At 39.4% G+C, this 25,465-nt stretch overlaps 1 protein-coding gene across 1 annotated transcript in view; it reads left to right on the top strand.

The window, feature by feature from the left end:
- Rae1 (ribonucleic acid export 1) overlaps window positions 1-24,559 on the top strand; it is a 54,281-nt gene extending 29,722 nt beyond the window's left edge. Inside the window, exons 3-4 of the mRNA XM_053775815.2 lie at window positions 10,212-10,406; window positions 23,422-24,559. Coding sequence (XP_053631790.1) covers window positions 10,212-10,406; window positions 23,422-23,505 — 279 coding nt within the window. The 3' untranslated portion in view covers window positions 23,506-24,559. The remainder of the gene's footprint in view (window positions 1-10,211; window positions 10,407-23,421) is intronic.
- The last annotated feature ends 906 nt before the right edge of the window (window positions 24,560-25,465 follow it).

The following is a 25,465-nucleotide window of genomic DNA, read 5'->3' as shown; positions in this document are numbered from 1 at the left end:
AGCCTGATCAACCAGGCTGTTACTGCACGCAAACCAATGTACGAGCCACAGCCCGCTGGTCAGGAACCGACTTTAGGTGCTTGTCCAGTGCCAGCTTGAAGACTGCCAGGGGTCTGTTGGTAATCCCCCTTATGTATACTGGGAGGCAGTTGAACAGTCTCGGGCCCCTGACACTTATTGTATGGTCTCTTAACGTGCTAGTGACACCCCTGCTTTTCATTGGGGGGATGTTGCATCGTCTGCCAAGTCTTTTGCTTTCGTAGTGAGTGATTTTCGTGTGCAAGTTCGGTACTAGTCCCTCTAGGATTTTCCAGGTGTATATAATCATGTATCTCTCCCGCCTGCGTTCCAGGGAATACAGGTTTAGGAACCTCAAGCGCTCCCAGTAATTGAGGTGTTTTATCTCCATTATGTGCGCCGTGAAGGTTCTTTGTACATTTTCTAGGTCAGCAATTTCACCTGCCTTGAAAGGTGCTGTTAGTGTGCAGCAATATTCCAGCCTAGATAGAACAAATGACCTGGAGAGTGTCATCATGGGCTTGGCCTCCCTAGTTTTGAAGGTTCTCATTATCCATCCTGTCATTTTTCTAGCAGATGCGATTGATACAATGTTATGGTCCTTGAAGGTGAGATCCTCCGACATGATCACTCCCAGGTCTTTGACGTTGGTGTTTCACTCTATTTTGTGGCCAGAATTTGTTTTGTACTCTGATGAAGATTTAATTTCCTCATGTTTACCATATCTGAATAATTGAAATTTCTCATCGTTGAACTTCATATTGTTTTCTGCAGCCCACTGAAAGATTTGGTTGATGTCCGCCTGGAGCCTTGCAGTGTCTGCAATGGAAGACACTGTCATGCAGATTCGGGTGTCATCTGCAAAGGAAGACACGGTGCTGTGGCTGACATCCTTGTCTATGTCGGATATGAGGATGAGGAACAAGATGGGAGCGAATACTGTGCCTTGTGCAACAGAGCTTTTCACTGTAGCTGCCTCGGACTTTACTCTATTGACGACTACTCTCTGTGTTCTGTTAGTGAGGAAATTATAGATCCATCGACCGACTTTTCCTGTTATTCCTTTAGCAAACATTTTGTGCGCTATTACGCCATGGTCACACTTGTCGAAGGCTTTTGCAAAGTCTGTATATATTACATCTGCATTCTTTTTGTCTTCTAGTGCATCTAGGACCTTGTCGTAGTGATCCAATAGTTGAGACAGACAGGAGCGACCTGTTCTAAACCCATGTTGCCCTGGGTTGTGTAACTGATGGGTTTCTAGATGGGTGGTGATCTTGCTTCTTAGGACCCTTTCAAAGATTTTTATGATATGGGATGTTAGTGCTATCGGTCTGTAGTTCTTTGCTGTTGCTTTACTGCCCCCTTTGTGGAGTGGGGCTATGTCTGTTGTTTTTAGTAACTGTGGGACGACCCCCGTGTCCATGCTCCCTCTCCATAGGATGGAAAAGGCTCGTGATAGGGGCTTCTTGCAGTTCTTGATGAACACGGAGTTCCATGAGTCTGGCCCTGGGGCAGAGTGCATGGGCATGTCATTTATCGCCTGTTCGAAGTCGTTTGGCGTCAGGATAACATCGGATAGGCTTGTGTTAACCAAATTCTGTGGCTCTCTCATAAAAAATTAATATTGATCTTCGACTCTCAGTCTGGTTAGCGGCTTGCTAAAAACCGAGTCATATTGGGGTAGGAGAGTTTCAGTGGGGGGAAATAAATGGGATTAAATCTGGAGTATCTGAGAGAGTTAGAGCAAAGGAAGGGGTAGCAGTAATGTTAAATGATCAGTTATGGAAGGAGAAAAGAAAATATGAATGTGTAAATTCAAGAATTATGTGGATTAAAGTAAAGGTTGGATGCAAGAAGTGGGTCATAATAAACGTGTATGCACCTGGAGAAGAGAGGAATGCAGAGGAGAGAGAGAGATTTTGGGAGATGTTAAGTGAATGTATAGGAGCCTTTGAACCAAGTGAGAGAGTAATTGTGGTAGGGGACCTGAATGCTAAAGTAGGAGAAACTTTTAGAGAGGGTGTGGTAGGTAAGTTTGGGGTGCCAGGTGTAAATGATAATGGGAGCCCTTTGATTGAACTTTGTATAGAAAGGGGTTTAGTTATAGGTAATACATATTTTAAGAAAAAGAGGATAAATAAGTATACAAGATATGATGTAGGGCGAAATGACAGTAGTTTGTTGGATTATGTATTGGTAGATAAAAGACTGTTGAGTAGACTTCAGGATGTACATGTTTATAGAGGGGCCACAGATATATCAGATCACTTTCTAGTTGTAGCTACACTGAGAGTAAAAGGTAGATGGGATACAAGGAGAACAGAAGCATCAGGGAAGAGAGAGGTGAAGTTTTATGAACTAAAAGAGGAGGCAGTTAGGGTAAGATATAAACAGCTATTGGAGGATAGATGGGCTAATGAGAGCATTGGCAATGGGGTCGAAGAGGTATGGGGTAGGTTTAAAAATGTAGTGTTAGAGTGTTCAGCAGAAGTTTGTGGTTACAGGAAAGTGGGTGCAGGAGGGAAGAGGAGTGATTGGTGGAATGATGATGTAAAGAGAGTAGTAAGGGAGAAAAAGTTAGCATATGAGAAGTTTTTACAAAGTAGAAGTGATGCAAGGAGGGAAGAGTATATGGAGAAAAAGAGAGAGGTTAAGAGAGTGGTGAAGCTATGTAAAAAGAGAGCAAATGAGAGAGTGGGTGAGATGTTATCAACAAATTTTGTTGAAAATAAGAAAAAGTTTTGGAGTGAGATTAACAAGTTAAGAAAGCCTAGAGAACAAATGGATTTGTCAATTAAAAATAGGAGAGGAGAGTTATTAAATGGAGAGTTAGAGGTATTGGGAATATGGAGGGAATATTTTGAGGAATTGTTAAATGTTGATGAAGATAGGGAAGCTGTGATTTCGTGTATAGGGCAAGGAGGAATAACATCTTGTAGGAGTGAGGAAGAGCCAGTTGTGAGTGTGGGGGAAGTTCGTGAGGCAGTAGGTAAAATGAAAGGGGGTAAGGCAGCCGGGATTGATGGGATAAAGATAGAAATGTTAAAAGCAGGTGGGGATATAGTTTTGGAGTGGTTGGTGCAATTATTTAATAAATGTATGGAAGAGGGTAAGGTACCTAGGGATTGGCAGAGAGCATGCATAGTTCCTTTGTATAAAGGCAAAGGGGATAAAAGAGAGTGCAAAAATTATAGGGGGATAAGTCTGTTGAATATACCTGGTAAAGTGTATGGTAGAGTTATAATTGAAAGAATTAAGAGTAAGACGGATAGCAGATGAACAAGGAGGCTTTAGGAAAGGTAGGGGGTGTGTGGACCAGGTGTTTACAGTGAAACATATAAGTGAACAGTATTTAGATAAGGCTAAAGAGGTCTTTGTGGCATTTATGGATTTGGAAAAGGCGTACGACAGGGTGGATAGGGGGGCAATGTGGCAGATGTTGCAAGTGTATGGTGTAGGAGGTAGGTTACTGAAAGCAGTGAAGAGTTTTTACGAGGATAGTGAGGCTCAAGTTAGAATATGTAGGAAAGTGAAATTTTTTCCCTGTAAAAGTAGGCCTTAGACAAGGATGTGTGATGTCACCGTGGTTGTTTAATATATTTATAGATGGTGTTGTAAGAGAAGTAAATGTGAGAAGGGTCTTGGCAAGAGGCGTGGAGTTAAAAGATAAAGAATCACACACAAAGTGGGAGTTGTCACAGCTGCTCTTTGCTGATGACACTGTGCTCTTGGGAGATTCTGAAGAGAAGTTGCAGAGATTGGTGGATGAATTTGGTAGGGTGTGCAAAAGAAGAAAATTAAAGGTGAATACAGGAAAGAGTAAGGTTATGAGGATAACAAAAAGATTAGGTGATGAAAGATTGGATATCAGATTGGAGGGAGAGAGTATGGAGGAGGTGAACGTATTCAGATATTTGGGAGTGGACCTGTCAGCGGATGGGTCTATGAAAGATGAGGTGAATCATAGAATTGATGAGGGAAAAAGAGTGAGTGGTGCACTTAGGAGTCTGTGGAGACAAAGAACTTTGTCCTTGGAGGCAAAGAGGGGAATGTATGAGAGTATAGTTTTACCAATGCTCTTATATGGGTGTGAAGCGTGGGTGATGAATGTTGCAGCGAGGAGAAGGCTGGAGGCAGTGGAGATGTCATGTCTGAGGGCAATGTGTGGTGTGAATATAATGCAGAGAATTTGTAGTTTGTAAGTTAGGAGGAGGTGCGGGATTACCAAAACTGTTGTCCAGAGGGCTGAGGAAGGGTTGTTGAGGTGGTTCGGACATGTAGAGAGAATGGAGCGAAACAGAATGACTTCAAGAGTGTATCAGTCTGTAGTGGAAGGAAGGCGGGGTAGCGGTCGGCCTAGGAGAGGTTGGAGGGAGGGGGTAAAGGAGGTTTTGTGTGCGAGGGGCTTGGACTTCCAGCAGGCATGCGTGAGCGTGTTTGATAGGAGTGAATGGAGACAAATGGTTTTTAATACTTGACGTGCTGTTGGAGTGTGAGCAAAGTAACATTTATGAAGGGATTCAGGGAAACCGGCAGGCCGGACTTGAGTCCTGGAGATGGGAAGTACAGTGCCTGCACTCTGAAGGAGGGATGTTAATGTTGCAGTTTAAAAACTGTAGTGTAAAGCACCCTTCTGGCAAGACAGTGATGGAGTGAATGATGGTGAAAGTTTTTCTTTTTCGGGTCACCCTGCCTTGGTGGGAATCGGCCAGTGTGATAATAAAAAAAAAAAATAATAAAATATTGGGACTTGAGTAGCTCACTCATTTCCTTGCTGTCATCTGTGTAGGACCCATCTTGTTTAAGTAGGGGCCCAATACTGGACGTTGTTCTCGATTTTGATTTGGCATAGGAGAAGAAATACTTTGGGTTTCTTTCGATTTCATTTATGGCTTTTAGTTCTTCCCGCGATTCCTGACTCCTATAAGATTCCTTTAGCTTAAGTTCGATGCTTGCTATTTCTCTGACCAGTGTCTCTCTACGCATTTCAAATATATTGACCTCTTTTAGCCGCTCTGTTATTCTTTTCCGTCGCCTGTAAAGGGAGCGCCTGTCTCTTTCTATTTTACATCTACTCCTCCTTTTTCTTAGAGGAATATGCCTTGTGCATACATTGAGTGCCACCAAGTTAATCTGTTCAAGGCATAAGTTGGGGTCTGTGTTGCTTAGTATATCTTCCCAGCTTATATTGGTTAGGACTTGGTTTACTTGGTCCCACTTTATGTTTTTGTTATTGAAGCTGAATTTGATGAATGCTCCCTTGTGACTAATCTCATTATGTCGGTCTGGGGCTCCACGCATACATGTCTGAACCTCAATTATGTTGTGATCTGAGTATATTGTTTTTGATATGGTGACATTTCTTATCACATCATCATTGTTAGTGAAGATGAGGTCTAGTGTATTCTTCAGTCTAGTAGGCTCTATTATTTGCTGGTTTAAATTGAATTTTGTGCAGAGATTTAAGAGCTCGTGTGAGTGTGAGTTTTCATCAGAGCTGCCTCCTGGTGTTATTACTGCAACAATATTATTTGCTATATTCCTCCATTTTAGGTGCCTTAAGTTGAAATCCCCCAGGAGCAAGATGTTGGGTGCAGGAGCTGGAAGATTTTCCAGACAGTGGTCAATTTTTAACAGCTGTTCCTGGAATTGCTGGGATGTTGCATCTGGAGGCTTGTAGACTACCACAATGACTAGGTTTTGGTTCTCGACCTTTACTGCTAAAACTTCCACTACAACATTTGAGGCATTAAGCAGTTCTGTGCAAACAAGTGACTCTGCAATGTACTGGCCAACCCCCCCTTTTGCCTGTTCACTTTGTCACCTCTGTATAGGTTGTAACCTGGGATCCATATTTCGTTGTCCAAGTGATTCTTTATGTTGGTCTCAGTGAAAGCCGTGAACATTGCCTTTGCCTCTGCAAGCAGTCCACAGATGAAAGGTATTTTGTTGTTTGTTGCTGGCTTTAGACCCTGTATATTTGCAAAGAAGAATGTCATCGGACTGGTGGTATTGTTGGTACTGGGGGGGGATTTTTTTTCCGGCATTAGTATCTGTATCTGTTGGTTTGGAGTGGAGGCCATCGACTGTGGTTCCACTCCAGGAATGACTGGATTTGGTGTACGATTTCTGCCATTTCCTGCCAGCTTTTTTTCCTTCTTGGCACTAAAAAACCTCTCCCTCTTGAGTGGCTGTGGCTACCCAGGTTTTCCCATGGCCTGGATGTTTTGTATCTTTTTGTCCCCTTTAGATGGTGTGCCTGGCAATTTAAGTTATAGCACAGTCTTTCCTGTACTGAAGAGGTACACATTTCAGGGTGAAAAAGCTTACAGGAAGGGAGTTTGCATTTTCCTATTGTCATATGGGCACGGCATTTTCTAGGGTGGTCATAGTTGCACGTCCCGTCTGTTTTTCCAGATTTCCCATGTCTGCAGATACCAAGTGCATAGTATGTGCACAGGCTTGGTTTCCGTTTGCCTTGGGTTTCTGTGACTGTATTCCCTGTTGGTGCATGTTTCCCTGTCTTATTCCTATCCTCCCTAGCACCAACAATGGAGCTCCCACCAGTTGTTTTTGGTAATATATCCTCACTATTCCTAGTGGAGTCCTCTTGTTTGCTATTTCCTGTGGTATTTCTAGTTTGCAATATTGGTTTTATCTTATCTTTGACTACACTTGTTTCCCCACTACGGCTCCTGTCCCCTATTAGGTCATTTATATGTATTCCTTCCTGCGTATAATTCCCGACTACCTGGACAAAATCTCCAGCTTCACCATTACTGTCTCCCAGGACAGCACCTCCAGCTTCACCATTACTGTCTCTCAGGACAGCACCTCCAGCTTCACCATTACTGTCTCCCAGGACAGCACTATCAGCCCCACATTTACTGACTACCAGGACATCACCTCCAGCCTTACAGTTTCTGACTACATGGCCAGTATCAAGGGCAGTACCATTCAGCCCAGACTTTTTATGTTCCCATCTGTTGTAGAATGCTTTCAGGTTTTCTATGAAAGCAGCTTTGATGTTATCCTCTTTTAATATCCTTGTGATTTTAGTCCACAGATTTATCTCATTTGGGCATACGCAAAAACACTTCCCTGTTTTAATACTGCTTGTAGCTAGTTCTTGGATATCTGCACAAGGGGCGTGGCATCAATTTCCACAAAAATGACAATTTATCCATGTGGAAGCCCGTTTGTTTGATTGACTGCAGACTACACAGAGCTTCATAATGATTTGAATGGTTGATTTACTGTAATTCTACTAGCAACCTCTTGAATACTCTATTAATAACCTCCTTAAATGAGGCTCTAGCTATTTGTATTTCTATTTCTAACTGTACTTGTATATTGGACTGCTTACCGTATACGTTCCTGATTTATATTTATTGTTTGTGTTTGATAAGGGCGCCTACAACCCCATCCGTTTACAGTCTGCTTTATTGTCCAACGAATCCGTTTGAAACCAGTCAAGGGTTCGGACCAGTCAAGGGTTCGGACCAGTCGAGGGTTCGGAAAAAATCTGATCTGATCAGTGGGTCACTTATTTAAAACATACTGGTCGGTGATTTGGGCTAACACATGAAGGATCTACTTGAAATTATCTACCCGAGTAATATGTGATTTGATTGATACAAAAGTATAACTTGCGTGTTGAAGAACCGGTGATTGCTGGCAGCTCCTACAATGACGAACAGTCGAGCCTCAACCCTTGTTTATCAATCGCTGTATCTAGCTTTTCTAGGTTTTTTTTTGTCTCCACCACAATAAATGCTATATTATCACTATAGCTGACTGGTGGAAATTTTGGAGGAAGGACGCTTTTTCTGTAGTAATAATTGCTTCTCGTTGTGTATATTGCTGGTAACTACAGGTTATATGAGATTCATAGTATACATCTGGTATTTCAAGAAAAAAGAAACTAATGAAAGTCACTCCACTCCACTAAGTACCATTATAATACTGGTTAGTTGCTACTACAACACTGTATTCTGCTATTCACTGGTATCACTAGATTATATGCATGTACACTAGCAGGCCAGGAAGATCTGGTATTTCAAGAAAAAAGAAACTAATGAAAGTCACTCCACTCCACTCCACTAAGTACCATTATAATACTGGTTAGTTGCTACTACAACACTGTATTCTGCTATTCACTGGTATCACTAGATTATATGCGTGTACACTAGCAGGCAGGAAGATTATTAAAACAGCTGACCTCTGTGGTAAGTTTCTGGTGACTTCTGGCACCTGCCTCTATAGGCTTATCACTTCATTTACAAATTCACCTGTTTTCAAATGACACTTTAGCCTTTATCATCTATATTCTAGGGAGCCACTGTAGTATACACTATACACTATATATACACAATGTTATCAGGGAGACTTTCTTTCCTCTGACAAAGAAAAGTTCTACTATTATTATTTTGCACACGGCACTCAGGCCTATGATTCCCCTCTGGCAGTAAACTCTGCTAGGTAGTGCACACTAATTCTCCTTTTTTGACTCATTATATAATGTTTTCCGCCCAAGATTGGTTCCAGGCGCTAGAGGGATGTATCGTATAGGATTGATGGCACAAATTGAAGTTCTAGCACTTAAGAGCGACCGTGAAAACACGAGAAAACCCGGAGCACAACAAGGCATGCTGACACGCTGACACATACGGGTGTACACCTAAATTCTAGCCCCCTCAGATCTAGTGAGAGAAAGCTGGTAGGCCTACATATGAAAGAATGGGTCTATGTGGTCAGTGTGTGCAGTATAAAAAAAATCCTGCAGCACACAGTGCATAATGAGAAAAAAGAAACTTTGATCGTGTTTTTGGAATAAAACAGCGACTTTGCACTGTATTTTCATATGGTATTTATTGTTGTATTCTTGTTTTCTTGGTCTCATTTTATAGAATGGAACACATATTACAGAAATTGAGATGATTTTGACTGGTTTTACAATGAAAAGTACCCTGAAATTGAGTTTAAAGTAGCAGAAATGTTCGATTTTTACCAAAGTTCAAAAGTAAACAAATCATGCCAAGCGTCCAATACACATCAAATGGTGAGTCTGATATTCTTTCACAAGTGCGCTGATATTATTTATACCATTTCTACACTAATGCAGTAGTCCGTATAACAGTAAATCTTCTATTTTTTGTAAGAATAAAAATTCAAAGTGGAAAGCCAAAGAAATATAAAAGGGGCCTGGGGATGTGACTGACGAACAGAGAACTTGTTATTTTAGTGCCAGGAATGTCTTTCTTGTTTATTCTGGACCCTATTCAGAAATTAGCATCTTTTGAAATTTGTGTGAAATTGGCAAAATTGCTAAATTCTGACCACTTTATTGGATAGTTGAAATCGGTAAATGGGTGGTTTCTTGTACTCATTCGATAGAAAAGGTGGAGTTCTAGCGAAATATTCATGATTTTTGTCGACTAGTACATTGGAATTGGCCGAAAATAGGGCTCAAAGTGGGCAAAATCGCCAATGCATAAACATCGTCGTGACCGCTAACTTTGCGAGAGCATAATTCCGTAAGTTTTCCATCAAATTTCATACTTTTTGTGTCATTATGATCGGGAAAAGATTCTCTATCTTTTCACAAGAAAAAATAATATTTTTTTTTTTTAAATTTTGGTAACCCTGAGAACAAGTCTCTGAGAGGGCCTGGCGACCCCCAAAGGGTTGAAGGAGAGTTTTGGGATATTTGCTGTTTAGAGTGACATATAAACTGTCACAGCTGCTCACCTGTGGAGAGAGAGTGATAGTGTGAATGATGGTGAAAGTGTTTCTTTTTCAGGTCACCCTGCCTCGGTAGGAGATGGCCAGTGTGTAAAAAAAAAAAAAGAACACAAATTTTATGTAAATTTATATGAAAAATATTCCTTAATTTAAGTAAAATCAGCATTTGAGCATGTTATTTGAAGCACTAAACTGTTATACTGACATCTGTCTAGCAACATCAGTTGACCTTGTTCATACAGGAAAGGCATTTTTATTGTCTAATGAGAGTGGCTTGGAGGAAAGTTAGTAATTTGACCAGTCATCCAATTCTATTATAAGGAAGTATGGAGTAACTAAAGCAAATTATTTATTTAAATCTTATTATGACAGAAGAACTTTTAATTGGAGCAAATGTGTCAGTGCTTAGACTCTTTTTTAGCAACCTACAAATGCTTTCCCAACAGGTGAATGATATCAAATTTCATCCAGTTCATGGTACACTGGCTACAGTAGGTTCTGATGGCAGGTTTAGCTTTTGGGACAAAGATGCTCGCACAAAACTGAAGAACTCAGAAGCAATGGAACAGCCCATCTCATGTTGTGCATTCAACCACAATGGCCAAATATTTGCATATGCTGTGTCATATGACTGGTCAAAGGTAAGATAAAGTTTCCAGTGGTCCTAGTACACCCTATCTTCCATTTCAATATTATACCATTGTACAGTGGACCCCCGCATAACGATGGCATCGCATAGCGATTTTTCCGCATAACGATTACTTTTATCGCAAAATTTTTGCCCCGCATACCGATTAAAAACCCGCATACCGATTTTCGTCCGAGACGCGTCCAATGTGCCCTCAGCCAGCCTCACATGTGCCGCTCCGTCCCATTGTTTACCAGCCAGCCTCCGCGGTAACATCCAAGCATACACTCGGAATATTTCGTATTATTACAGTATTTTCGGTGCTGTTTCTGGAAAATAAGTGACCATGGGCCCCAAGAAAGCTTCTAGTGCCAACCCTACACCTCAAAGGGTAAGAATTACTATAGAGATGAAGAAAGAGATAATTGATAAGTATGAAAGTGGAGTGCGTATAGCCGACCTAGTCAAGCTGTACAAGAAACCCCAATCAACCATCGCTACTATTGTGGGCACCAGAAAGACAATCAAGGAAGCTGTTCTTGCCAAAGGTTCAACTGTGTTTTCGAAACAAAGATCGCAATTGATGGAAGATGTTGAGAGACTCTTATTGGTGTGGATAAATGAAAAACAGATAGCAGGAGATAGCGTCTCTCAAGCGATCATATGTGAAAAGGCTAGGAAGTTGCATGAGGATTTAATTAAAAAAATGCCTGCAACTAGTGATGATGTGAGTGAATTTAAGGCCAGCACAGGTTGGTTTGAGAGATTTAAGAAGCGTAGTGGCATCCATAATGTGATAAGGCATGGTGAGGCTGCCAGTTCGGACCACAAAGCGGCTGAAAAATATGTGCAGGAATTCAAGGAGTACATAGAAACTGAAGGACTGAAACCTGAACAAGTGTTTAATTGTGATGAAACAGGCCTGTTCTGGAAGAAAATGCCAAGCAGGACCTACATTACTCAGGAGGAAAAGGCACTCCCAGGACATAAGCCTATGAAAGACAGGCTTACTTTGTTGATGTGTGCCAATGCTACTGGTGATTGCAAAGTGAAGCCTTTATTAGTGTATCACTCTGAAACTCCCAGAGCGTTCAGGCAAAAGAATGTCCTCAAGGATAATTTGTGTGTGCTGTGGAGGGCAAACAGTAAGGCATGGGTCACTAGGGAATTTTTCTATAACTGGTTACACCATGCATTTGCCCCCAATGTGAAAAATTACCTAACTGAAAAGAAATTAGAACTTAAGTGCCTCCTGGTGTTAGACAATGCCCCTGGTCATCCTACAGACGTGGCAGAGCGACTTTATGGGGACATGAGCTTCATTAAGGTGAAGTTTTTGCCTCCTAATACCACTCCTCTCCTGCAGCCCATGGACCAGCAGGTTATTTCCAACTTCAAGAAACTGTACACAAAAGCTCTGTTTGAAAGGTGCTTTGTAATGACCTCAGAAACTCAACTGACTCTAAGAGAGTTTTGGAGAGAGCACTTTAATATCCTCAATTGTGTAAACCTTATAGGTAAGGCTTGGGAGGAAGTGACAAAGAGGACCTTGAACTCTGCTTGGAAGAAACTGTGGCCAGAATGTGTAGACAAAAGGGATTTTGAAGGGTTTGAGGCTAACCCTGAGAATCCTGTGCCAGTTGAGGAATCCATTGTGGCATTGGGAAAGTCCTTGGGGTTGGAGGTTAGTGGGGAGGATGTGGAAGAGTTGGTGGAGGAGGACAATGAAGAACTAACCACTGATGAGCTGCTAGATCAACTTCAACAGCAAGAGGCCACACCTGAGGAAATTGCTTCGGAGGAGGGGAGAGAGAAATTGAAGAAGTTGCCTACTTCAAAGATTAAGGAAATCTGTGCAAAGTGGCTTGAAGTGCAAACCTTCATGGATGAAAATCACCCTCACACAGCTATTGCAAGCCGTGCTGGTGATTATTACACTGACAATGTTGTGAAACACTTTAGGCAAGTCATAAAGGAACGAGAGGTACAGGCCACTTTGGACAGATATCTTGTGCGAAAGAAGTCCAGTGACTCTGAAGCTGGCCCTAGTGGCATTAAAAGAAGAAGGGAAGTAACCCCAGAAAAGGACTTACTACCTCAAGTCCTAATGGAAGGGGATTCCCCTTCTAAACACTAACACACTCTCTCCCCTCCTCCCATCCCATCAATCATCACCAGATCTTCAATAAAAGTAAGTGTCATTTAATTGTGCATGCCTTTTTCAGTTTGTGTGTATTAAAATTAACATTTCATGTGGTAAAAAAAATTTTTTTTCATACTTTTGGGCGTCTTGCACGGATTAATTTTATTTCCATTATTTCTTATGGGGAAAATTCATTCGCATAACGATTATTTCGCATAACGATGAGCCCTCTTGCACGGATTAAAATCGTTAACCGGGGGTCCACTGTACTGTATTTGTAAGGAAAAAACCTGCATTATCTTTTTAGCACAGCTTTATTTACAGTTTACAATGTTGATGGCATTAAGAAATCTTTGTTATCCATTTTCCAGTATTGTTTTATGACCTTATACATGATTATCACATTTCCTTCTATTGACCAGTAAGGGCATTTTTTGTATTTTTAGTCATCATCATGTCCCATTAGCTAAGTTTATCTAAATCCTTACATGGTATTGACTAATTATTTAGAATATATTTTACATAGGATTGTTTGTGCCATCTACAGATGTTTGTATGACATTCTTATTTTGAGAAATAATTTCTCTCTCTTTCAACAAACCGGCTGTATGCCACCAAAGCAGAGTGGGAAACAACAGTCTCAAAACTCATTACGATTTCTTAAGTCATTATCAGGGCAAGTGTTGATCTGGATAGGACCCCAGTGGTGACATTCTCTTGAGGATATTTTTTGTCTTACCACTTTTTACACAAGCTTTTTAAATAGAAAACCTCTCATCCACTAGTAGATTAAATTTTATTTGTCCTGTGTTAAGTAGTTTCCATATCAGTTACTATGGAACTCTATTTTTTCTAAATCTAAGTAAATAAATTGGTTATTCATTTGTTTCCTTAATAATTTGTTACTTTTAATAGAAATGTAGCAAAGTTGATGCACAGATCTTTTCTTATACCTATCTGCAGATTCTTGATCTAGTGTTTTATCCATTTTTCTCTAATAGGGTTTTCCAGCATATCAAGAAGAGTGCTTGTTGGTGTATTTTTTTTTAATCAGTGGGAAGTGCTAGTGGTCATATGGCACCATCAGTTCAATCTTAAGGAAATGAAGGATAAGTCTAATTCCTTGGATCAAGAACTCCTCACTGGCACCAGGGCACACCTCTCTTACAGGGCGCCTGTCAGTTAAACGCGCCTATAGTTTAAGTTTTCCCCTATCATCCTTTTTATATTAGTAACATAATGTCTGTCACTTTTTTTTTCACTTATATCCTTGTTTCTCTTCTTGTACTGAAATTCCATAAATTTAATTCTTCCCTATCACTTTTTTATTATTATTAGCATAACGTTTGCCATTTTATCGTCATGTAATGAAATTCCATAAACTTTTTAGAGAAGATAACAGGTCTAGTTCTCCTGCACATTTTTTTTTTTTTTTAGACTTCCAGGGTGATGCCCTATTTGGTCCTGTTGCTTTTTCTTTTGTTGATATCCATTATATATTTTATGATCTTCATTTCAGCTGACTATGGAGGAGGGATGGGGGGGGTTCAAATTCACTTCATTTAAGATGTCTTGTATAGAACATTCAGGAACTTCAAAGTTAGTCTCTCTCACATTTTTTTCCAATTTGGTGATTCTTTGCATTATGTCTTTCACAGACTGCTTGCTTTTTACAGATCTCTGAGCAAGAGATTTGACTGCATCTTATGCTTAATCATTATTTTCTTTAAAGTTTTCTCCACTTATCTTAAATTGGTGTATTAATTTCTGACTTGTGTGAATCTGGTAAGTGTCTGGCTTGAAGCACTTCCTGTATTAGTTCCAAGTTCTTAATTTCTTTCTCATGGCTTTCCAGCTTCTGTTAAATCGTTATGATTTAAATTTTAGAATAAAGTTTTTGATTCTGTTTTCATGTACATGTATATATATTTCAGAATTCTTCAGTAATGTTTTTATCTATCTCTGTATTGTACATACTTTGCTTTTTTCAAATATTAATTTATGATAAGAAAGAGATGATTGTTGATGTTATGAATGAGAAGCTGGATGTCCTGGTTTTAAGTGAAACAAAGATGAAGGAGGTGGGAGAGTTTTAGTGGGGAGAAATAAATGGGATTAGGTCAGGGGTTTCAAATAGATTTAGAGCTAAAGAAGGAGTAGCAATAATGTTGAAGGATAAGTTATGGCTGTAAAAAAGGTAATATAAATGTATAAATTCAAGGATTATGTGGAGTAAAATAAGGGTTGGATGTGAAAAGTGGGTTATAGCAAGCATTTATGCACCTGGAGAAGAGAGAAGCATAGAGAAGAGAGAGAGATTTTGGGAAATATTGAGTGAGTGTGTGGGGAGTTTTGAACCAAGTGTGAGAGTACTTTTGGTTGGGGATTTCAATGCTTAAGTGGGTAAAAATGTTGTGGAGGGAGTAGTAGGTAAATTTGGGGTGCCAGGGGTAAATGAGAAATGGGGAGCCTTTAATTGAGCTATGTGTAGAAAAAGGTTTGAAAAAGAGGATAAATAAGTATACAAGGTATGATATAGCACATAATGAAAGTAGTTTGTTAGATTATGTATTGGTGGATAAAAGGTTGATGGGTAGGCTTCAGAATGTACATGTTTATAGAGGAGCAACTGATATCGGATCATTATCTAGTTGTAGCTACAGTTAGAGTAAGAGGTAGATGGGACAAAAGGAAAATGGCAACACCATGTCAGAGAGAGGTAAAAGTGCATAAACTAAGGGAGGAGGAAGTTAGGGTGAGATATAAGCATCTATTGGCAGAAAGGTGGGCTAGTGCAAGTATGAGTAATAGGGGGGTTGAAGAGGGTTGGAATAGTTTTAAAAATGCAGTATTAGAATGTGAGGCAGAAGTTTGTGGCTATAGGAGGGTGGATGCAGGAGGAAAGAGGAGTGATTGGTGGAATGATGAAGTACATGGTGTAATAAAAGAGAAAAAGGTAGCTTATGAGAGGTTTTTACAAAGCAGAAGTGTTACTAGAAGAGCAGAGTATATGGAGAGTAAAAGAAAGGTGAAGAGAGTAGTGAGAGAGTGCAAAAGGAGAGCAGATGATAGAGTGGGAGAGGCACTGTCAAGAAATTTTGATGAAAATAAGAAAAAATTGCCTATGAGAGCATAGGCAATGGGGTCGAAGAGGTATGGGGTAGGTTTAAAAATGTAGTGTTAGAGTGTTCAGCAGAAGTTTGTGGTTACAGGAAAGTGGGTGCGGGAGGGAAGAGGAGCGATTGGTGGAATGATGATGTAAAGAGAGCAGTAAGGGAGAAAAAGTTAGCATATGAGAAGTTTTTACAAAGTAGAAGTGATGCAAGGAGGGAAGAGTATATGGAGAAAAAGAGAGGTTAAGAGAGTGGTGAAGCAATGTAAAAAGAGAGCAAATGAGAGAGTGGGTGAGATGTTATCAACAAATTTTGTTGAAAATAAGAAAAAGTTTTGGAGTGAGATTAACAAGTTAAGGAAGCCTAGAGAACAAATGGATTTGTCAGTTAAAAATAGAAGAGGAGAGTTATTAAATGGATAATTAGAGGCATTGGGAAGATGGAGGGAATATTTTGAGGAATTGTTAAATGTTGATGAAGATAGGGAAGCTGTGATTTCGTGTATAGGGCAAGGAGGAATAACATCTTGTAGGAGTGAGGAAGAGCCAGTTGTGAGTGTGGGGGAAGTTCGTGAGGCAGTAGGTAAAATGAAAGGGGATAAGGCAGCCGGGATTGATGGGATAAAGATAGAAATGTTAAAAGCAGGTAGGGATATAGTTTTGGAGTGGTTGGTGCAATTATTTAATAAATGTATGGAAGAGGGTAAGGTACCTAGGGATTGGCAGAGAGCATGCATAGTTCCTTTGTATAAAGGCAAAGGGGACAAAAGAGAGTGCAAAAATTATAGGGGGATAAGTCTGTTGAGTATACTTCGTAAAGTGTATGGTAGAGTTATTATTGAAAGAATTAAGAGTAAGACGGAGAATAGGATAGCAGATGAACAAGGAGGCTTTAGGAAAGGTAGGGGGTATGTGGACCAGGTGTTTACAGTGAAACATATAAGTGAACAGTATTTAGATAAGGCTAAAGAGGTCTTTGTGGCATTGATGGATTTGGAAAAGGCATATGACAGGGTGGATAGGGGGGCAATGTGGCAGATGTTGCAGGTGTATGATGTAGGAGGTAGGTTACTGAAAGCAGTGAAGAGTTTTTACGAGGATAGTGAGGCTCAAGTTAGAGTATGTAGGAAAGAGGGAAATTATTTCCCAGTAAAAGTAGGCCTTAGACAAGGATGTGTGCCGCTGACACGTCCACTCCCAAATATCTGAATACGTTCACCTCCTCCATACTCTCTCCCTCCAATCTGATATTCAATCTTTCATCACCTAATCTTTTTGTTATCCTCATAACCTTACTCTTTCCTGTATTCACCTTTAATTTTCTTCTTTTGCACACCCTACCAAATTCATCCACCAATCTCTGCAACTTCTCTTCAGAATCTCCCAAGAGCACAGTGTCATCAGCAAAGAGCAGCTGTGACAACTCCCACTTTGTGTGTGATTCTTTATCTTTTAACTCCACGCCTCTTGCCAAGACCCTCGCATTTACTTCTCTTACAACCCCATCTATAAATATATTAAACAACCACGGTGACATCACACATCCTTGTCTAAGGCCTACTTTTACTGGGAAAAAATTTCCCTCTTTCCTACATACTCTAACTTGAGCCTCACTATCCTCGTAAAAACTCTTCACTGCTTTCAGTAACCTACCTCCTACACCATACACTTGCAACATCTGCCACATTGCCCCCCTATCCACCCTGTCATACGCCTTTTCCAAATCCATAAATGCCACAAAGACCTCTTTAGCCTTATCTAAATACTGTTCACTTATATGTTTCACTGTAAACACCTGGTCCACACACCCCCTACCTTTCCTAAAGCCTCCTTGTTCATCTGCTATCCTATTCTCCGTCTTACTCTTAATTCTTTCAATTATAACTCTACCATACACTTTACCAGGTACACTCAACAGACTTATCCCCCTATAATTTTTGCACTCTCTTTTATCCCCTTTGCCTTTATACAAAGGAACTATGCATGCTCTCTGCCAATCCCTAGGTACCTTACCCTCTTCCATACATTTATTAAATAATTGCACCAACCACTCCAAAACTATATCCCCACCTGCTTTTAACATTTCTATCTTTATCCCATCAATCCCGGCTGCCTTACCCCCTTTCATTTTGCCTACTGCCTCACGAACTTCCCCCACACTCACAACTGGCTCTTCCTCACTCCTACAAGATGTTATTCCTCCTTGCCCTATACACGAAATCACAGCTTCCCTATCTTCATCAACATTTAACAATTCTTCAAAATATTCCCTCCATCTTCCCAATACCTCTAACTCTCCATTTAATAACTCTCCTCTCCTATTTTTAACTGACAAATCCATTTGTTCTCTAGGCTTTCTTAACTTGTTAATCTCACTCCAAAACTTTTTCTTATTTTCAACAAAATTTGTTGATAACATCTCACCCACTCTCTCATTTGCTCTCTTTTTACATTGCTTCACCACTCTCTTAACCTCTCTCTTTTTCTCCATATACTCTTCCCTCCTTGCATCACTTCTACTTTGTAAAAACTTCTCATATGCTAAGTTTTTCTCCCTTACTACTCTCTTTACATCATCATTCCACCAATCGCTCCTCTTCCCTCCTGCACCCACTTTCCTGTAACCACAAACTTCTGCTGAACACTCTAACACTACATTTTTAATCCTACCCCATACCTCTTCGACCCCATTGCCTATGCTCTCATTTGCCCATCTATCCTCCAATAGCTGTTTATATCTTACCCTAACTGCCTCCTCTTTTAGTTTATAAACCTTCACCTCTCTCTTCCCTGATGCTTCTATTCTCCTTGTATCCCATCTACCTTTTACTCTCAGTGTAGCTACAACTAGAAAGTGATCTGATATATCTGTGGCCCTTCTATAAACATGTACATCCTGAAGTCTACTCAGTAGTCTTTTATCTACCAATACATAATCCAACAAACTACTGTCATTTCGCCCTACATCATATCTTGTATACTTATTTATCCTCTTTTTCTTAAAATATGTATTACCTATAACTAAACCCCTTTCTACACAAAGTTCAATCAAAGGGCTCCCATTATCATTTACACCTGGCACCCCAAACTTACCTACCACACCCTCTCTAAAAGTTTCTCCTACTTTAGCATTCAGGTCCCCTACCACAATTACTCTCTCACTTGGTTCAAAGGCTCCTATACATTCACTTAACATCTCCCAAAATCTCTCTCTCTCCTCTGCATTCCTCTCTTCTCCAGGTGCATACACGCTTATTATGACCCACTTCTCGCATCCAACCTTTACTTTAATCCACATAATTCTTGAATTTACACATTCATATTCTCTTTTCTCCTTCCATAACTGATCATTTAACATTACTGCTACCCCTTCCTTTGCTCTAACTCTCTCAGATACTCCAGATTTAATCCCATTTATTTCCCCCCACTGAAACTCTCCTACCCCCTTCAGCTTTGTTTCGCTTAGAGCCAGGACATCCAACTTCTTTTCATTCATAACATCAGCAATCATCTGTTTCTTGTCATCCGCACTACATCCACGCACATTTAAGCAACCCAGTTTTATAAAGTTTTTCTTCTTCTCTTTTTTAGTAAATGTATACAGGAGAAGGGGTTACTAGCCCATTGCTCCCGGCATTTTAGTCGCCTCATACGACACGCATGGCTTACGGAGGAAAGATTCTTTTCCACTTCCCCATGGACAATAGAAGAAATAAAAAGGACAAGAGCTATTTAGAAAAAGGGAGAAAAACCTAGATGTATGTATATATATATATGCATGTGCGTGTCTGTGAAGTGTGACCAAAGTGTAAGTAGGAGTAGCAAAATATCCCTGTTATCTAGCGTGTTTATGAGACAGAAAAAGAAACCAGCAATCCTACCATCATGCAAAACAGTTACAGGTTTTTGTTTCTCAGTCATCTGGCAGGACGGTAGTACTTCCCTGGGTGGTTGCTGTCTACCAACCTACTACCTATACCAACCTACTACCTATGTCACCATGGTTGTTTATTATATTTATAGATGGGGTTGTAAGAGAAGTAAATGCGAGGGTCTTGGCAAAAGGCGTGGAGTTAAAAGATAAAGAATCACACATAAAGTGGGAGTTGTCACAGTTGCTCTTTGCTGATGACACTGTGCTCTTGGGAGATTCTGAAGAGAAGTTGCAGAGATTGGTGGATGAATTTGGTAGGGTGTGCAAAAGAAGAAAATTAAAAGTGAATACAGGAAAGAGTAAGGTTGTGAGGATAACAAAAAGATTAGGTGATGAAAGATTGGAGATCAGATTGGAGGGAGAGAGTATGGAGGGGGTGAATGTATTCAGATACAGTGGACCCTCAACCAGCGATATTAATCCGTTCCTGAGAGCTCATCGTTAATCAAAATAATCGTTAGTCAAGTTAATTTTCCCCATAAGAAATAATGGAAATCAAATTAATCCGTGCAAGACACCCCAAAGTATTGAAAAAAAAAAATTTTACCACATGAAATATTAATTTTAATACACACAAACTGAAGAAGACATGCACAGTTACATGACACTTACCTTTATTGAAGATCTGGTGATGATTGATGGGATGGGAGGAGGGGAGACCATTGATCTTGTTAGTGTTTAGAAGGGAAATCCCCTTCCATTAGCACTTGAGGTAGCAAGTCTTTTTCTGGGGTTACTTCCCTTGTTCTTTTAATGCCACTAGGACCAGCTTCAGAGTCACTGAACTTCTGTCGCACAACATATCTGTCCATAGAGGCCTGTACCTCTTGTTCCTTTATCCTAAAGTGTTTCACAACATTGTCAGTGTAATAGTCACCAGCACGGCTTGCAATAGCTGTGTGAGGGTGATTTTCATCAAAAAAGGTTTGCACTTTAAGCCACATTGCACACATTTCCTTAATCTTTGAAGTAGGCAACTTCTTCAATTTCTCTCTCCCCTCCTCCGAAGCAGTTTCCTCAGGTGTGGCCTCTTACTGTTGAAGATGATCTAGCAGCTCATCAGTGGTTTGTTCTTCATTGTCCTCCTCCACCAACTCTTCCACATCCTCCCCACTACCCTCACCAATATGAGCACTAGTTCCAGGCATTTTTTCCTGTGCACCTGGGTGTTAGTCAACTGTTGTGGGTCGCATCCTGGGGGACAAGATTAAGGACCCCCAATGGAAATAAGTTAGACAGTCCTCGATGATGCACTGACTTTTTTGGGTTATCCTGGGTGGCTAACCCTCCGGGGTTAATGGTTTCTCGGTAATTGTTTCACGTTAAGCCACACCAACAACACTCTCTCCACATCTTCGAGTAATACAGCTGATGGTGGTGCAGCAACAACAACAGCTGACTGTGGTGCAGCAGCAGCTGCACCTTTGGCAAGAACAGCTTCCTTGATTGCCGTTTTCTTACCCACAATAGTAGCGATGGTTGATTGGGGTTTATTATACAACCTGACCAGCTCAGAGACACGCACTCCACTTTCATACTTAGCAATGATCTCTTTCTTCATCTCCATAGTAATTCTCACCCTTTTTGCTGTAGGGTTGGCACTAGAAGCTTTCTTGGGGCCCATGGTGACTTATTTTGCAGAAACAAGCACCAAAAACAGTGATAATATGGAATGTACCGAATGTATCCTTAGATGTGCGCACACTGGCTGGCTTGTAAACACTGGCACACACGGGGCAGTTCAGGCCACACATGGACATGTCTCGTACGAATCGTATCGAATACCAGGTTTTCAATCGGATGCTGAGGCGAAATTTTTGCGTTAAAATGCATCGAATACCGGATTTATCGAATACCGATGCTATCGAATACCGGGAGTCCACTGTACCAGGAAAAGTGCACGGTAGGGTTATTATTGAAAGAATTAGAGGTAAGACAGAGAGTAGGGTTTCAGATGAGCAAGGAGGTTTCAGAGTGGGTAGTGGATGTGTAGATCAAGTGTTTACATTGAAGCATATATGTGAACAGTATTTAGATAAAGGTAGGGAAGTTTTTATTGTATTTATGGATTTAGAAAAGGCATATGATAGAGTGGATAGGGGAGCAATGTGGCAGATGTTGCAAGTATATGGAATAGGTGGTAAGCTACTAAATGCTGTAAAGAGTTTTTATGAGGATAGTGAGGCTCGGGTTAGGATGTGTAGAAGAGAGGGAGACTACTTCCTGGTAAAAGCATGTCTTAGACAGGAATGTGTAATGTCACCATGGTTGTTTAATATATTTATAGATGGGGTTGTAAAAGAAATAAATGCTAGGGTGTTTGGAAGAGGGGTAGGATTTAATTATAGGGAATCAAATACATAATGGGAGTTGACTGTTGTATCTGGGCACCTCTGCAAAAACTGATTATGTATGAGTGAGGTGAAAGTGTTGAATGATGATGAAAACATTTTCTTTTTGGGGTTTTCTTTCTTTTTGGGTGACCCTGCCTTGGTGGGATACGGCCGACTTGTTGAAAGAAACAAAAATTCCTTTTCTTAATATCTTGTTTAATCTACTTGTGATTTTCTTTGTCCTCATAATTCATACCCTGTGACATATAATAAATGCAACAGAACATAATTTCTTCCCCATGTGAGTTTAAATAATTTATAATGGTCTAATATTAAGAGCATTCTTTCTCTCACTCAAGTCGCTTGTTTAATGTACTGATATATAAAAGATATGATTAAATTTGTAGAATTTTGGTTGACCTGCTGTTTAGGCTATTATATCTTTTTCTTTGTTATTAAAATCTTCAATAATGGTGGTCACTTTTTAGTACTAACACTGTTGATATAAAAGTATTATGCAGTCCCCCATTTATCATGTCACATCAAACATGTGTTATTAACCCTTAAACGGTCCAAACGTATACTATATACGTTCACTCGCGTAGCGCCCCAAATTTTTTGAGAATTTTTTTTTTTTTTTATATGTAGGAAAAGAGAGCATATGGTACCCAGGCATCCCCAATTATTTTAATATGGTGCACAGTGAGTGTGCACACCCATTCTCTCATGTTTAGGCGACTCAGGCTTATCATGGCAATGTTGAATGAATGACAAAGAAAACGTATACACCTACCATTTGACTTACGACCTGCGCGACTTACGACGACCTGCATGACTTACGACCACTTGACTTACGACCATGTTTTTTATGCCAAATTTCTGGGAAATAAACAACTATTTGTGTTGTACACAGTGTTTATCCTAAACCTTACAGTATAAAATACAGTACTAACAGCATAAAAAGTAAAGTAAAACATGAAATACCAAAATAAAACAATAAAATAAAGTCATTACAAAAATGTGATACTGATATTCAGTAGTAAAGTTCGACTTACGTCCATTTCGACTTACGACCGGTTTCTCGGAACCGAACTCGGTCGTAAGTCGGATGGTAGGTGTATGTAAGTTTGGGGTTCTACGCGAGAGAACATGTATATACGTTTGGACCGTTTAGGGGTTAAGGAGTTGTATGCATTTACAGTATAAGTGCACATAATAACTGTGTTTAGTTTTTACAACTTAACTCGCTAGAGTGAGAGATGGGTAAGCATTTAATAAAGATTTCCTTTCTATCCACACTTTTTTCAACTGAAGACTTTTAATGATAGATTTCCTGTGTTCCATGAAAGTGAGCAAGGAGACTGTCTCTGCTTAACTTTTTTGTCCCAACAGTATTTGTTAACATGGCATCATAATTGCCTGAGCTACATGCCATTATGAGAGTGTTAGTTAGTCCCATGTTAAAATATATGTAATATTAATGTACTTTCATTTTCTTTTATGCAGGGTCATGAATTTTTTAGCCCACAAAAGAAAAATTACATTTTCCTAAGATCTTGTTATGATGAACTTAAGCCACGGAGTCGCTAATTAGAGGCTAAAGCCTGAAGTATATTATCCAAGATGACCATAGATGGTTAAATCAAGAAGTGAAGATAAAGAGAATGTGTATATCATCTACTAATAAAGGGCTGGGCTTCATTTTTTTATATATTATCATTTTTGCTTCAGTGAATACTGATATCACTTGTAGTGATGGGACACTAATTTTATATTATCTATTGATGATGTATATGGACAAAAAATAATTTTCAGCTATGAATATAGAGTTTGACAGATTGTTTACCCAGGAGAAAGAAAAGATTTGGAGTATTGCATGTGTAATAACTCTTACCTTATAGGGATTCTGTAGGCACATGACAACATAATTTCTGGTTCTTGTGTGCTATGATTTCTGTTAATTTTAAAGAGCAAGTTTAAAGCTGTAAGTAATCTTAAAATTCATATTTATGTGAATATTCAGTATATACAGTTAGCTTAATTTAGCATTAATATTCAGTTATGTTACTATCTTGCAAAAGTTATGTCTTACTTATTTTATCAGTTATCTACATGCTTATAGAGATTATTAAAGCCAATAAGTATATCTTGTATTATATAATTTCCTGCGCTCTTATTTAGAAACACACATCCACAAATACTTTATACTGCATACACCTCTACGGTCAGATTTGATTAAGCATTTTAAGCTCTCTTCATTTTATTAGTTATTGGTTTAAGGTACAGAAAATCTCTAACATTGCATATGAAAGTCTTATCACACATAACCATATGAAATGGTCATCTAGTTTATTAAAGACCACATTATCAAAATATTGTTCTGAAAAAGTGGTTAAAATTTTAGATTTTTTTACAAGTCAGAAAATATTTCTTAATAAAACTGATTACCAAAACTTGTGTACATTCCATTGTTAACAGTATTGTATTCATTGAACAATTAAACTTAAGAGCATGAGTAAGGATATGTGCTTTTTGAAGAATACTCCTCGCCTTATTTTTTACCAATGCTAAAAGGATGAAGAGACAGATATTCTTTACTGGCATTGTCACAAAATGTAATGGTTGAATATAATTACAATAAACATCATAGTTTTATTAATTACCCATAACTATTGTTAAATATGTTGACAATTGCTGTCATAGTCACTGTATAGAAGAACAGTTACTAAACATATATTCTAAATATTTTCAGTCAGTTAAACAATTTATAAAATTTTTGTACAAAGGGATTCATAGTGTAATAGATCAATGAGCCCAAACAAAGCTGCTTGTGTATGGGAACTTAAATATGGCACAAACAGATCAGTAATGTTGAAGGAGTGTTCTTCAAATTTAATTATAAATTATGGTTTATTTTATCTTGCAGCCAAGTACTTCGTGCTTACCACTTGTTTAAATATACTGATAACCATTTTTCTTTATTGTATTTAACCCTTTCACTGTTAGTGTCATATTAGTATGGCTTACAAGCCAGTGTTGGTGCCGTATTAATACCCCAAAATTCTAGCAGCTCCAGATCTAGCAGGAGGAAGCTGGTAGACCTACATGTGAGAGAATAGGTCTGTGTGGTCAGTATGCACAGTTTAAAAAAAAATCCTGCAGCACGCAGTGCATAATCGAGAAAAAAAAACTCCGACTGTGTTTTTGGTCTAAAACACCAACTTTGAGGTGTATTTTTGTGTGATATTTATGGTTGTACTCTCATTTTTGTGGTCTCATTTGATAGAATGGAAGATATATTACAGAAATGGAGAGCTGATGTTCAAGAGTAAACAAATGACGTGACCGTCCAATACGTGTCCAACTGGCCAGTCTAATACACAGTCATGAATGGGTTGACATTATTTATACAATTATTACAATAATGCAGTAATCTGCATAGCAGTAAATCTTCTATTTTTTGTGTGAATAAAAATTCAAAATGGAAAGCAAGAGTAATATAAGGGGGGCTTGGAGACATGACTAATGAACAGAGAAAATGTTATTTTAG

This window comes from Cherax quadricarinatus, chromosome 6, assembly GCF_038502225.1.
Source record: "Cherax quadricarinatus isolate ZL_2023a chromosome 6, ASM3850222v1, whole genome shotgun sequence".
In the NCBI taxonomy this organism is placed as follows: Eukaryota; Metazoa; Arthropoda; class Malacostraca; order Decapoda; family Parastacidae; genus Cherax; species Cherax quadricarinatus.
This window is presented reverse-complemented; position numbering and strand designations above follow the sequence as displayed.